This window comes from Coturnix japonica, unplaced genomic scaffold (genome assembly GCF_054131305.1).
Source record: "Coturnix japonica strain WE unplaced genomic scaffold, WE-NBRP24 Scf201, whole genome shotgun sequence".
NCBI classification, from domain to species: Eukaryota; Metazoa; Chordata; class Aves; order Galliformes; family Phasianidae; genus Coturnix; species Coturnix japonica.
The window spans coordinates 9,750-22,759 of record NW_028189104.1 but is presented as its reverse complement, the minus strand read 5'-3'; the positions used below and the strand labels follow the sequence as shown (position 1 = coordinate 22,759).

At 64.2% G+C, this 13,010-nt stretch overlaps 1 protein-coding gene across 1 annotated transcript in view; it reads left to right on the top strand.

The window, feature by feature from the left end:
* LOC146750988 (disintegrin and metalloproteinase domain-containing protein 15-like) overlaps positions 1 to 12,790 on the top strand; it is a 33,849-nt gene extending 21,059 nt beyond the window's left edge. Inside the window, 8 exon segments of the mRNA XM_085535860.1 lie at positions 1,019 to 1,133; positions 2,325 to 2,463; positions 5,382 to 5,435; positions 5,659 to 5,755; positions 9,998 to 10,063; positions 10,399 to 10,470; positions 10,647 to 10,762; positions 12,674 to 12,790. Coding sequence (XP_085391986.1) covers positions 1,019 to 1,133; positions 2,325 to 2,463; positions 5,382 to 5,435; positions 5,659 to 5,755; positions 9,998 to 10,063; positions 10,399 to 10,470; positions 10,647 to 10,762; positions 12,674 to 12,716 — 702 coding nt within the window. The 3' untranslated portion in view covers positions 12,717 to 12,790.
* Positions 12,791 to 13,010: the final 220 nt, after the last annotated feature.

Below are 13,010 nucleotides of genomic sequence, written 5' to 3'. Positions count from 1 at the left end.
GGGGGCTATGGGGGCTGTGGGGTGGGCTTTGGGGTCTGAAAGGGGGGCTATGGGGGCTGTGGGGTGGGCTTTGGGGTCTGAAAGGGGGGCTATGGGGGCTTCAGGGTGGGCTTTGGGGTCTGAAAGGGGGGCTATGGGGGCTGTGGGGTGGGCTTTGGGGTCTGAAAGGGAGGCTATGGGGGCTGCAGGGTGGGCTTTGGGGTCTGAAAGGGGGGCTATGGGGGCTTCAGGGTGGGCTTTGGGGTCTGAAAGGGGGGCTATGGGGGCTGTGGGGTGGGCTTTGGGGTCTGAAAGGGAGGCTATGGGGGCTGCAGGGTGGGCTTTGGGGTCTGAAAGGGGGGCTATGGGGGCTTCAGGGTGGGCTTTGGGGTCTGAAAGGGGGGCTATGGGGGCTGTGGGGTGGGCTTTGGGGTCTGAAAGGGAGGCTATGGGGGCTTCAGGGTGGGCTTTGGGGTCTGAAAGGGGGGCTATGGGGGCTGTAGGGTGGGCTTTGGGGTCTGAAAGGGGGGCTATGGGGGCTGTAGGGTGGGCTTTGGGGTCTGAAAGGGGGGCTATGGGGGCTATGGGGGCTGCAGGGTGGGCTTTGGGGTCTGAAAGGGGGGCTATGGGGGCTGCAGGGTGGGCTTTGGGGTCTGAAAGGGGGGCTATGGGGGCTGCAGGGTGGGCTTTGGGGTCTGAAAGGGGGGCTATGGGGGCTGCAGGGTGGGCTTTGGGGTCTGAAAGGGGGGCTATGGGGGCTGCAGGGTGGGCTTTGGGGTCTGAAAGGGGGGCTATGGGGGCTGCAGGGTGGGCTTTGGGATCTGAAATGGGGGCTATGGGGGCTGCAGGGTGGGCTTTGGGGTCTGAAAGGGGGGCTATGGTGGCTATGGGGGCTGTGGGGGCTGCAGGGTGGGCTTTGGGGTCTGAAAGGGGGGCTATGGGGGCTATGGGGGCTGCAGGGTGGGCTTTGGGGTCTAAAAGGGGGGCTATGGGGGCTGTGGGGTTTCACCAATGGCTCAGTGCCCCCCCCCCCCTCTAGGTGTGCAACAACCTCGGACACTGTCACTGTGATCCAGGCTGGGCCCCCCCAACCTGCGACACCCCCGGGTCGGGGGGCAGCCAGGACAGCGGCCCCACAACAGCAGCAGCAGGAGGTGAGGGCTGCAAGGGGGGCTATAGGGGCTATAGGGTGGGATTTGGGGGCTCCAGGGGCTATAGGGTGGGATTTGGGGCAGCAAGGGGGGCTATAGGGTGGGATCTGGGGGCTGCAAGGGGGGCTATAGGGTGGGATTTGGGGGCTGCAAGGGGAGCTATAGGGTGGGATTTGGGGGCTACAGGGGCTATAGGGTGGGATTTGGGGGCTGCAAGGGGGGGCTATAGGGTGGGATTTGGGGGCTGCAAGGGGGGCTATAGGGTGGGATTTGGGGGCTCCAGGGGCTATAGGGTGGGATTTGGGGGCTACAAGGGGGGCTCCAGGGGCTATAGGGTGGGATTTGGGGGCTACAGGGGCTATAGGGTGGGATTTGGGGGCTGCAAGAGGGGCTATAGGGTGGGATTTGGGGGCTGCAAGAGGGGCTATAGGGTGGGATTTGGGGGCTAAAAGGGGGGCTATAGGGTGGGATTTGGGGGCTGCAATGGAGACTACAGGGGCTATAGGGTGGGATTTGGGGCTGCAAGGGGGGCTATAGGGTGGGATTTGGGGGCTGCAAGGGGGGGCTCCAGGGGCTATAGGGTGGGATTTGGGGGCTGCAAGGGGGGCTATAGGGTGGGATTTGGGGGCTCCAGGGGCTATAGGGTGGGATTTGGGGGCTGCAAGGGGGGCTATAGGGTGGGATTTGGGGGCTACAGGGGCTATAGGGTGGGATTTGGGGCTGCAAGGGGGGCTATAGGGTGGGATTTGGGGGCTGCAAGGGGGGCTATAGGGTGGGATTTGGGGGCTCCAGGGGCTATAGGGTGGGATTGGGGGCTGCAAGGGGGGCTATAGGGTGGGATTTGGGGCTGCAAGGGGGGCTACAGGGGCTATAGGGTGGGATTTGGGGGCTGCAAGGGGGGCTATAGGGTGGGATTTGGGGGCTGCAAGGGGGGCTACAGGGTGGGATTTGGGGCAGCAAGGGGGGCTCCAGGGGCTATAGGGTGGGATTTGGGGCTGCAAGGGGGGCTATAGGGTGGGATTTGGGGCCTGCAAGTGAATCTGTGGGGCTGGAGGATGGGTCTGTGGGTCTGTGGGTCCGCTGTGGGGGCTTTAGGGGGGGCAGGGCAGAGCCTGGCACAGGGCTGTATGGGGTGGAGGTGGGGGAATCAATGGGGCATTGTGCTTGTGGGGCGCTGACGTGCGGCTCTTATAGGGGGCAGCTCCCTCCCCACGGCGCTGCTGCTGAGCGCGGTGCTGGTTGTGGGGCTGGCAGTGGGGCTGTGCTGCGTCAGACGTGTGGGGCTGCAGCGTCGGCTGTGCCAGCTGGGCAAGGGGACGTCCTGCCAGTACAGGTAATGGGGGGAGAGGGGGGGATTGGGGGGTAGGATGGGGGGGGGTTGTAGGGTGTGTGTGGGTCCAAGCAGGGCCTGACCCCAAAGCAAGGCCTGACCCTAAAGCAGGGCCTGACCCTAAAGCAGGGCCTGACCCTAAAGCAGGGCCTGACCCCAAAGCAGGACCTGACCCCAAAGCAAGGCCTGACCCTAAAGCAGGGCCTGACCCTAAAGCAGGGCCTGACCCTAAAGCAGGGCCTGACCCCAAAGCAGGACCTGACCCCAAAGCAAGGCCTGACCCCAAAGCTGGACCTGACCCCAAAGCAAGGCCTGACCCCAAAGCTGGACCTGACCCTAAAGAAAGGCCTGACCCCAAAGCAGGACCTGACCCCAAAGCAAGGCCTGACCCCAAAGCAGGACCTGACCCCAAAGCAAGTCCTGACCCCAAAGCAGGACCTGACCCCAAAGCAAGGCCTGACCCCAAAGCAGGGCCTGACCCCAAAGCAGGGCCTGACCCCAAAGCAGGGCCTGACCCCAAAGCAAGGCCTGACCCCAAAGCAGGGCCTGACCCCAAAGCAGAACCTGACCCTAAAGCAAGGCCTGACCCCAAAGCAGGGCCTGACCCCAAAGCAGGGCCTGACCCCAAAGCAAGGCCTGACCCCAAAGCAAGGCCTGACCCCAAAGCAAGGCCTGACCCTAAAGCAAGGCCTGACCCCAAAGCAAGGCCTGACCCCAAAGCAAGGCCTGACCCCAAAGCAGAACCTGACCCCAAAGCAGGACCTGACCCCAAAGCAGGGCCTGACCCCAAAGCAGGACCTGACCCTAAAGCAAGGCCTGACCCCAAAGCAAGGCCTGACACCAAAGCAAGGCCTGACCCTAAAGCAAGGCCTGACCCCAAAGCAGGGCCTGACCCTAAAGCAGGACCTGACCCCAAAGCAGGGCCTGACCCCAAAGCAGGGCCTGACCGCAAAGCAGAACCTGACCCCAAAGCAGGACCTGACCCCAAAGCAGGGCCTGACCCCAAAGCAGGACCTGACCCTAAAGCAAGGCCTGACCCCAAAGCAAGGCCTGACCCTAAAGCAAGGCCTGACCCCAAAGCAAGGCCTGACCCCAAAGCAAGGCCTGACCCCAAAGCAGAACCTGACCCCAAAGCAGGACCTGACCCCAAAGCAGGGCCTGACCCCAAAGCAGGACCTGACCCTAAAGCAAGGCCTGACCCCAAAGCAGGGCCTGACCCCAAAGCAAGGCCTGACACCAAAGCAGGGTCTGACCCCAAAGCAGGGCCTGACCCCAAAGCAAGGCCTGACCCCAAAGCAAGGCCTGACCCCAAAGCAGGGCCTGACCCCAAAGCAAGGCCTGACCCCAAAGCAAGGCCTGACCCCAAAGCAGGGCCTGACCCCAAAGCAGGGCCTGACCCCAAAGAAAGGCCTGACCCCAAAGCAAGGCCTGACCCCAAAGAAAGGCCTGACCCCAAAGCAAGGCCTGACACCAAAGCAGGGTCTGACCCCAAAGCAAGGCCTGACCCCAAAGCAGGACCTGACCCCAAAGCAGGGCCTAACCCTAAAGCAGGACCTGACCCTAAATTTCCCCCCCATAGCCCCCATCTCCACCCCTATATCCCCCCATATTCCCCCTATATCCCCCCCATCCACCCATAACCCCATCTCCACCCCCATTTCCCCCCCCATATCCCCATCTTTACCCCCATATCTCCCCCCATATCTCCCCCATTTCCACCCCCATATCCCCCCCATAACCCCCATATCCACCCCCATATCCCCCTCGTCCACACATATCTCCCCCATTTCCCCCCCATATCTCCCCATAACCCCCATCTCCCCCCATATCCCCATCTCCCCCCCATCCACCCATATCCACCCCCATATCCCCCCCATCCACCCATATCCCCCCCCTATATCCCCCCTATCTCCCCATATCCACCCTATCTCCCCATATCCACCCCCATATCCCCTCTATCTCCCCATATCCACCCCCAAATCCCCCCTATCTCCCCATAACCCCCATCTCCCCCCCATCTCCCCTCATTTCCACCCCCATATCTCCCCCTACATCCCCCCCATCTCCATCTCCCCTCCCATCTCACCCCCATCTCCCCCTCATATCCCCATCTTCACCCCATATCCCTCCCCATATCCACCCCATAACCCCCATAACCCCCATATCCACCCCCATAACCCCCATATCCCCCCATATCCCCCCCATAACCCCCATATCACTCATATCCACCCCATAACCCCCATATCCCTCCCCATATCCCCCCCATATCCACCCCCATAACCCCCATATCCCCCCCATATCCACCCCATATCCACCCCCATAACCCCCATATCCCCCCCATAACCCCCATATCCACCCCATATCCCCCCCATAACCCCTATATCCCCCCCATAACCCCCCATAACCCCCATATCCACCCCATATCCCCCCCATAACCCCCATATCCCTCCCCATATCCCCCCCATAACCCCCATATCTACCCCATATCCCCCCCATAACCCCCATATCCCTCCCCATATCCCCCCCATAACCCCCATATCCCCCCCATATCCACCCCCATAACCCCCATATCCCCCCCATATCCCCCCCATAACCCCCATATCCCTCCCCATATCCCCCCCATAACCCCCATATCTACCCCATATCCCCCCCATAACCCCCATATCCACCCCCATATCCCCCCCATAACCCCCATATCCCCCCCATATCCCCCCCATAACCCCCATAACCCCCATATCCCCCCCATATCCACCCCCATAACCCCCATAACCCCCATATCCCCCCCATATCCTTCCCCATATCCCCCCCATAACCCCCATAACCCCCATATCCCTCCCCATATCCCCCCCATAACCCCCATACCCCCCCCATATCCCCCCATACCCCCCCCCCCCATACTGAGCCCCCCTCTATTCCCGCAGCTCTCCGACCCGGGTTCGGTTCCTGGGTCCGGACTCCTCGGCCTCCCATAGCGGGTAACGTCATGCCCCCCCCAACCCCCCCACCCCAAATAAGGGGGGCTTATGGGGCCTACCCCATATGGGGCGCTATGGGGTTTATCGCACCCTAAGCTTGCACATGGCTGGGTTTCTATTGGGTTCCTGCTCAGTGTTGGAGGTGGGAAGTGTTAATGGGATGGGGGGGGGTCTCTGAGTTGGTTACCCCCCCCCCCCCCCCTAAAGCCCCTCCCCCATATAGGATTTCCCAACCGGAGCGCCAAGATGGCCGCCCTGAACGACCCCGACCCCCCCAGAGACCCCAGAACACGGAACTGCAGCTCATGGGCAGCAGCAAGGTGAGAAATGGGGGGGGGGCTGCAGGGGGGATATAGGGTCAGAACCCCCCCCCATGAGAGCACTCGAATGGCCCCATGGGGGGGGGTCTACAGGGTTATAAGGGGGGGGGGGTCTGCAGGGTTATGGGGGGGTGTCTGCAGGGTTATAATGGGGGGGGGGGGTCTGCAGGGTTATGGGGCCGGCACCCCCCCACTGAGAGCAACGGGGGGGGGGGGTCTGCAGGGTTATAAGGGGGGGGGGTCTGCAGGGTTATGGGGCTGGCACCCCCCCCTATGAGAGCACCGGGGGGGGGGGGGCTGCAGGAGGGATATAGGGTCAGAACCCCCCCCCCCCAATGAGAGCACTGGGGGGGGGTCTGCAGGGTTATAAGGGGGGGGGTCTGCAGGGTTATGGGTGGGGGTCTGCAGGGTTATAAGGGGGGGGGGGTCTGCAGGGTTATAAGGGGGGGGGTCTGCAGGGTTATAAGGGGGGGGGGGTCTGCAGGGTTATAAGGGGGGGGGGCCTGCAGGGTTATGGGTGGGGGTCTGCAGGGTTATGGGTGGGGGTCTGCAGGGTTATAAGGGGGGGGGTCTGCAGGGTTATGGGGTCGGCACCCCCCCATTGAAAGCACCGTGGGGGGGTCTGCAGGTTATAAGGGGAGGGGTCTGCAGGGTTATGTGGGGGGGGGTCTGCGGGGTTATGGGGGGAGGGGTCTGCAGGGTTATAAGGGGGGGGGTCTGCAGGGTTATGGGGTCGGCACCCCCCCATTGAAAGCACTGCGGAGGGGTCTGCAGGGTTATAATGGGGGGGGTCTGCAGGGTTATGTTGGGGGGGGTCTGCAGGGTTATAATGGGGGGGGTCTGCAGGGTTATGTTGGGGGGGGTCTGCAGGGTTATAATGGGGGGGGTCTGCAGGGTTATGTTGGGGGGGGTCTGCAGGGTTATAAGGGGAGGGTCTGCAGGGTTATGGGGCCGGCACCCCCCCATTGAAAGCACCGGGGGGGGGTCTGCAGGGTTATAAGGGGAGGGGTCTGCAGGGTTATGGGGGGGGGTCTTCAGGGTTATGGGGACAGCACCCCCCCCTATGAGAGCACCGGGGGGGGGGGGCTGCAGGAGGGATATAGGGTCAGAACACCCCCCATGAGAGCACTCGAATGGCCCCATGGGGGGGCTGCAGGGTTATAAGGGGGGGGTCTGCAGGGTTATGGGGTCGGCACCCCCCCTATGAGAGCAACGGGGTTGGGGGGGGTCTGCAGGGTTATAAGGGGAGGGTCTGCAGGGTTATGGGGCCGGCACCCCCCCATTGAAAGCACCGCGGGGGGGTCTGCTGGGTTATAGGGGGGGGGGTCTGCAGGGTTATAAGGGGAGGGGTCTGCAGGGTTATAAAAGGGGGGGGTCTGCAGGGTTATGGGGCCGGCACCCCCCCCATTGAAAGCACCGCGGGGGGGTCTGCAGGGTTATAAGGGGAGGGGTCTGCAGGGTTATGGGGCTGGCACCCCCCCATTGAGAGCAATGGGGTCGGGGGGGTGGGGTCTACAGGGTTATGGGGGGGGTCTTCAGGGTTAAAAGGGGGTGGGTCTGCAGGGTTATGGGGCTGGAACCCCCCCCTATGAGAGCACCGGGGGGGGGGGCTGCAGGAGGGATATAGGGTCAGAACCCCCCCCCCAGTGAGAGCACTGGGGGGGGGTCTGCAGGGTTATAAGGGGGGGGGTCTGCAGGGTTATGGGGTCGGCACCCCCCCATTGAAAGCACTGCGGAGGGGTCTGCAGGGTTATGGGGGGGGTCTGCAGGGTTATAAGGGGGGGGTCTGCTGGGTTATAAGGGGAGGGGTCTGCAGGGTTATGGGGTCGGCACCCCCCCCAATTGAGAGCACCGGGGTGGGGGTCTGCAGGGTTATGGGGCTGGCACCCGCCCTATGAGAGCAACGGAGGGGGGGGGGGTCTGCAGAGTTATAAGGGGGGGGGTCTGCAGGGTTATGGGGCCGGCACCCCCCCCATAAGAGCACCGGGGGAGGGGGGCTGCAGGAAGGATATAGGGTCAGAACCCCCCCCCCCAATGAGAGCACTGGGGGGGGTCTGCTAGGTTATGGGGGGGGGTCTGCAGGGTTATGGGGCCGGCACCCCCCACTGAGAGCAACGGGGGGGGGGTGTCTGCAGGGTTATAAGGGGGGGGGTCTGCAGGGTTATGGGGTCGGCACCCCCCCATTGAAAGCACCGCGGGGGGGTCTGCAGGGTTATAATGGGGGGGTCTGCAGGGTTATGGGGTCAGCACCCCCCCCATAAGAGCACCGGGGGGGGGCTGCAGGAGGGGTATAGGGTCAGAACCACCACCCCCCCCCCATGAGAGCACTCGAATGGCCCCATGGGGGGGCTGTAGGGTTATAAGGGGAGGGGTCTGCAGGGTTATGGGGTCGGCACCCCCCCATTGAGAGCAATGGGGTCGGGGGGGTGGGGTCTACAGGGTTATTGGGGGGGGTCTGCAGGGTTATAAGGGGAGGGGTCTGCAGGGTTATGGGGTCGGCACCCCCCCATTGAGAGCAATGGGGTCGGGGGGGTGGGGTCTACAGGGTTATTGGGGGGGTCTGCAGGGTTATAAGGGGAGGGGTCTGCAGGGTTATAAGGGGGGGGGTCTGCAGGGTTATAAGGGGGGGTCTGCTGGGTTATGGGGGGGGCAATCTGCAGGGTTATATGCGGGGGGGTCTGCAGGGTTATAAGGGGAGGGGTCTGCTGGGTTATAAGGGGGGGGGTCTGCAGGGTTATATGGGGGGGTCTGCTGGGTTATGGGGGGGGCAGTCTGCAGGGTTATATGGGGGGGGTCTGCAGGGTTATGGGGTCGGCACCCCCCCATTGAGAGCAATGGGGTCGGGGGGGTGGGGTCTACAGGGTTATGGGGGGGGTCTGCAGGGTTATTTTGGGGGGGGTCTGCAGGGTTATGGGGCTGTTATCCCCCCCCTTAAAGCACCAGAATGGCTGCCAATGGGGATGAGATGGGGGGGGTGCGTTATGGGGGGGTCTGCAGGGCTATAGGGCCCTCACCCCCCCCCCCAAGTGTATCTGAATGGCTGCTGAGGGGGGGGGGTCTGCAGGGCTATAGGGCTGCCCCCCCCCATATACCCCATATAGAGCCCCCAACATGGCCGCCGGGGGGGGGGGGGGTCTGCAGGGCCATCACCCCCCCATGGTCACGGGGGGGTGGGATGTGATGCCGTTGCCGTGTTACCGGGCCGGGCTGGCAGCCTGGGCTGCGGCTGTTGCTGCGGATACACGGGGGGGGGGGGAGGAGAATAAAAGGGGGGGGGGCGAATCCCGTACCCGGCACCGGCTGGAACCACGCGGGGGGTCCAATAGAATCATCCCCCCCCCCCAAACAGTGTCTGTGTCAGAACTTCGAAGGGGGGGGGTAAAACGGGGGGGGCACGGAGCTGTTTGGGGTGTGTATGGTAAAGGGGGGGGGTCTCTTCCTCACCCCCCCCATACACCGTCTATGTCAGCCCTTTAAAGGGGGGGGTCTCTTCCTCACCCCCCCCCCCCCCACTGTCTGTGTCAGCCCCTTTGAATGGGGGGGGGCACGGAGCTGCCTGTTGTGTGTATAGTAATGGGGGGGGGGTTTCTTCCTCACCCCCCCCCATCTACCGTCTGTGTCAGCCCCTTTAAATGGGGGGGGCACGGAGCTGCCTGTTGTGCGTATAGTAAGGGGGGGGTCTCTGCATCAACCCCCCCCCTCACTATCTGTATCAGCCCTTTGAAGGGGGGGGTCTCTTCCTCACCCCCCCCCCCAACCGTCTGTGTCAGCCCTTTGTATGGGGGGGGGGCACGGAGCCTTATTACCTATGTTGTGTGTATAGTAAAGGGGGGGGGTCTCTTCCTCACCCCCCCCCCCCACCCACTGTCTGTGTCAGCCCTTTAAAGGGGGGGGGGTCTCTTCCTCACCCCCCCCATCCACCGTCTGTGTCAGCCCCTTTGAATGGGGGGGGGGCACAGAACTGCCTGTTGTGTGTATAGTAATGGGGGGGGGGGTCTCTACCTCCCTCCCCCCTACTGTCTGTGTCAGCCCTTTAAAGGGGGGGGGGAGGTCTGTTCCTCACCCCCCCCCCACCCACCGTCTGTGTCAGCCCCTTTAAAGGTGGGGGGGGGTGTTTATGGAGCTGCCCGTTGTGTGTATAGTAAATGTGGGGGGGGGTCTTTGCTTTGCTATGTGGTGGGGGGGGGTCTCTGCACGCTGCATGGCTCTCTCTGCCCCCCCCCCCCCTCTCTCTCTCTGCAGTCGGTCGCCCCCCCCTCTCGGCCCGACCCCCCCGCCCGGCCGCTCCCACCCGACCCTTTAACCAAGGTAACAACACCCCCAACGTTGGGGGGTGGTCAAGAGGGGGGGGGTCCCTTTCTTATTCCCCCCCCCCACGACCCCCTCCACGACCCCCCCACCTCCATCCTCCTATTGGCTGCTGCATGTTCTATGCACGACCTCACAGCTCCTCCGGGGGGGGGGAGGGGGGGGCACTAAGGACCAGCCCCCCCCCCATGAACCCCCCCCCTTTCTCCATACCCCCCCCACCCCATTAACCCCATAGGACACCCATGTAACCCCTATAACCCCACTGCATGAACCCCCCCCCCCCCACAAATGGGAGGCTCAGCCCCCCCCCCCCACCAGCTCTTTCTGCCCAGGCCCCCCCCTCGGACAGGCCGCCCCCCCCCACCCGCCCTCTGCCTGCGGACCCCCCAGCACTGAGCATGCAGGTAACAACAGCATGGCAATATGGGGCTGAAACATTAACCCCCCCCCAAAGACCCCCCCTCCCCATCTCAGGGTATTGGGGGGGGGGGTGGTTTGGTCCCCCCCATCCCCTCTGGGGGGGGGGTCAATGTATATAAATGAGCTTTGACACCCCCCCCCCCCATCCATCTCCTCACAGTCCTCAGGTCCCATTAAACCCCCCCCACCCCGACGGCCGCTGCCTTTGGACCCCCCCGGGCCCCCCCGTATTGAGCCCCCCCCCGGGCAGCCACTTGTCGCTGTTGTGCCGACCAGGTGAGAATAAGGGGGGGAGGTCTGGGGGGGGGGTCAGGGCTGTAAAGTGAAGGGGAATGGGGAGGGGGGGGCAGAGGGAGTACAGTGTAAATGGGGGCTGTGGGGGGGGGGCAATAGGGGTGCATGGGGGGGGCTGCTGTGAGATGGGGGGAGCAATGGGGGAGCATGGGGGGGCTGCGATGAGATGGGGGTGGCCGCTGTGAGATGGGGGCTCAATAGGGGTACATGGGGGGGGGGGGGGGGGGCGCTGCTGTGAGATGGGGGGGGGCAATAGAGGAGTATTGGTGGGGTAATAGGGGAGCATGGGGGGGGGGCAATAGGGGAGTATTGGGGGGGGCAATAGGGGTGCATGGGGGGAGGCTCCTGTGATGGGGGGGCAATAGGGGAGCATGGGGGGCCAATAGGTGTGTATGGGGGGGAGGCTGCTTTTAGACGGGGGGAGCCAATAGGGGAGTATGGGGGGGGATAATAGGGGAGCATGAGGGGGGCTGCCATGAGATGGGGGGGCAATGGGGGTGCATGGGGGGGGCAATAGAGGTGCTTGGGTGGGGGGGGCTGCTGTGAGACGGGGGGGCAATGGGGGTACATGGAGGGGGGGGGCTGCTGTGAGTTGGGGGGGGCAATAGGGGATGCAATGGGGGGGGCTGCTGTGAGATGGGGGGGGCAATAAGGAAGCATGGGGGGCAATAGGGGAGCATGGGGGGGGCTGCTGTGAGATGGGGGGGGCAGTGGGGGTCCATGGGGGGGGCAATAGAGGTGCATGGGGGGGGCTGCTGTGAGATGGGGGGCAATAAGGAAGCATGGGGGGGGCTGCCATGAGATGGGAGGGCAATGGGGGTGCATGGGGGGGGGGGCGCTGCTGTGAGATGGGGGGGGCAATAGAGGAGTATTGGGGGGGGCAATAGGGGAGCATGGGGGGAGGCTCCTGTAATGGGGGGGCAATAGGGGAGCATGGGGGGGCCAATAGGGGAGCATGTTGGGGGGGCTCCTGTGATGGGAGGGGCAATAGGGGAGCATGGGGGGGGCTGCCATGAGATGGGGGGGCTGCTGTGAGACGGGGGGCAATAGGGATGCATTGGGGGGGGGGCAATAGGGGTGGGTGCATGGGGGGGCAATAGGGGAGCATGGAGGGGGGGTTGCTGTGATGTGGGGGCAATAGGGGAGTATTGGGGGGGGCAATAGGGGAGCATTGGGGGGCTGCCATGAGATGGGGGGGGCAATGGGGGTACATGGGGGGGGCAATAGAGGTGCATGGGGGGGGGGGCTGCTGTGAGACGGGGGGGGCAATGGGGGTACATGGGCGGAGGGGGCTGCTGTGAGATGGGGGGGTAATAGGGATGGGTGCATGGGGGGGGGGATGCTGTGAGCCGGGGGGGCAATAGGGGAGCATGGGGGGGGCAATAGGGGAGCTTGGGGGGGGCAATAGGGGTGCATGGGGGGGCTGCTTTGAGATGGGGGGGCAATAGGGATGCAATGGGGGGGGGCTCCTGTGATGGGGGGGCAATAGGGGAGCATTGGGGGGGGGCAGTAAGGAAGCATGGGGGGAGGCAGTAGAGGAGTATTGGGGGGGCAATAGGGGTGCATGGGGGGCCAATAGGGGAGCATGAGGGGGCAATAGGGATGCAATGGGGGGGGGGGCAATAGGGGTGCATGGGGGGGGCTGCTTTGAGATGGGGGGGCCAGTGGGGGTGCATGGGGGGGGGGGGGGGAACCTATAGGGTTGCATGGGGAGTGGGGCAATGTGGGGGGGGCCTATAGGGGTGATTGGGGGGGGTCAATGGGGGGAGGACCTATAGGGTTGCATGGGGGGGGGGCTCCTGTGATGGGGGGGGCAGTAGGGTTGCATGGGGGGGGGTCGCTGTCCCTCCTGCCCCCTCCCCCCTCACTTCTCACTTCTCTCCCCCCCCCCAGGCCGGCACCGCAGCCCCCTGCAGACTCACTGCGCAAGGCCTGAGCGGGACCCAGGACCCCCCCCCATTTTATGCCCCCCCAGTTCCCCCCCCCCCAAATAAAGGGGCTTTGAGCCGCCTCCGTGCCGCTTCCTGGAGCCGGGGTGGGAGGAACTACATTTCCCAGCAGCCCTTGAGGCGCCGGCCGGAAGAACCGCCTTCTTAGGGCGGAAGTGGCTGCGGGGCGCCCCCTGGTGGCGTGTGGGGGTATTGCAATGGGAGATGGGATCGGGTTGGGGGGGGGGGGCGCCACCCCCGGATCCTCGTGGGCACGGACACGGGTGGGGGGGGCACGGTGT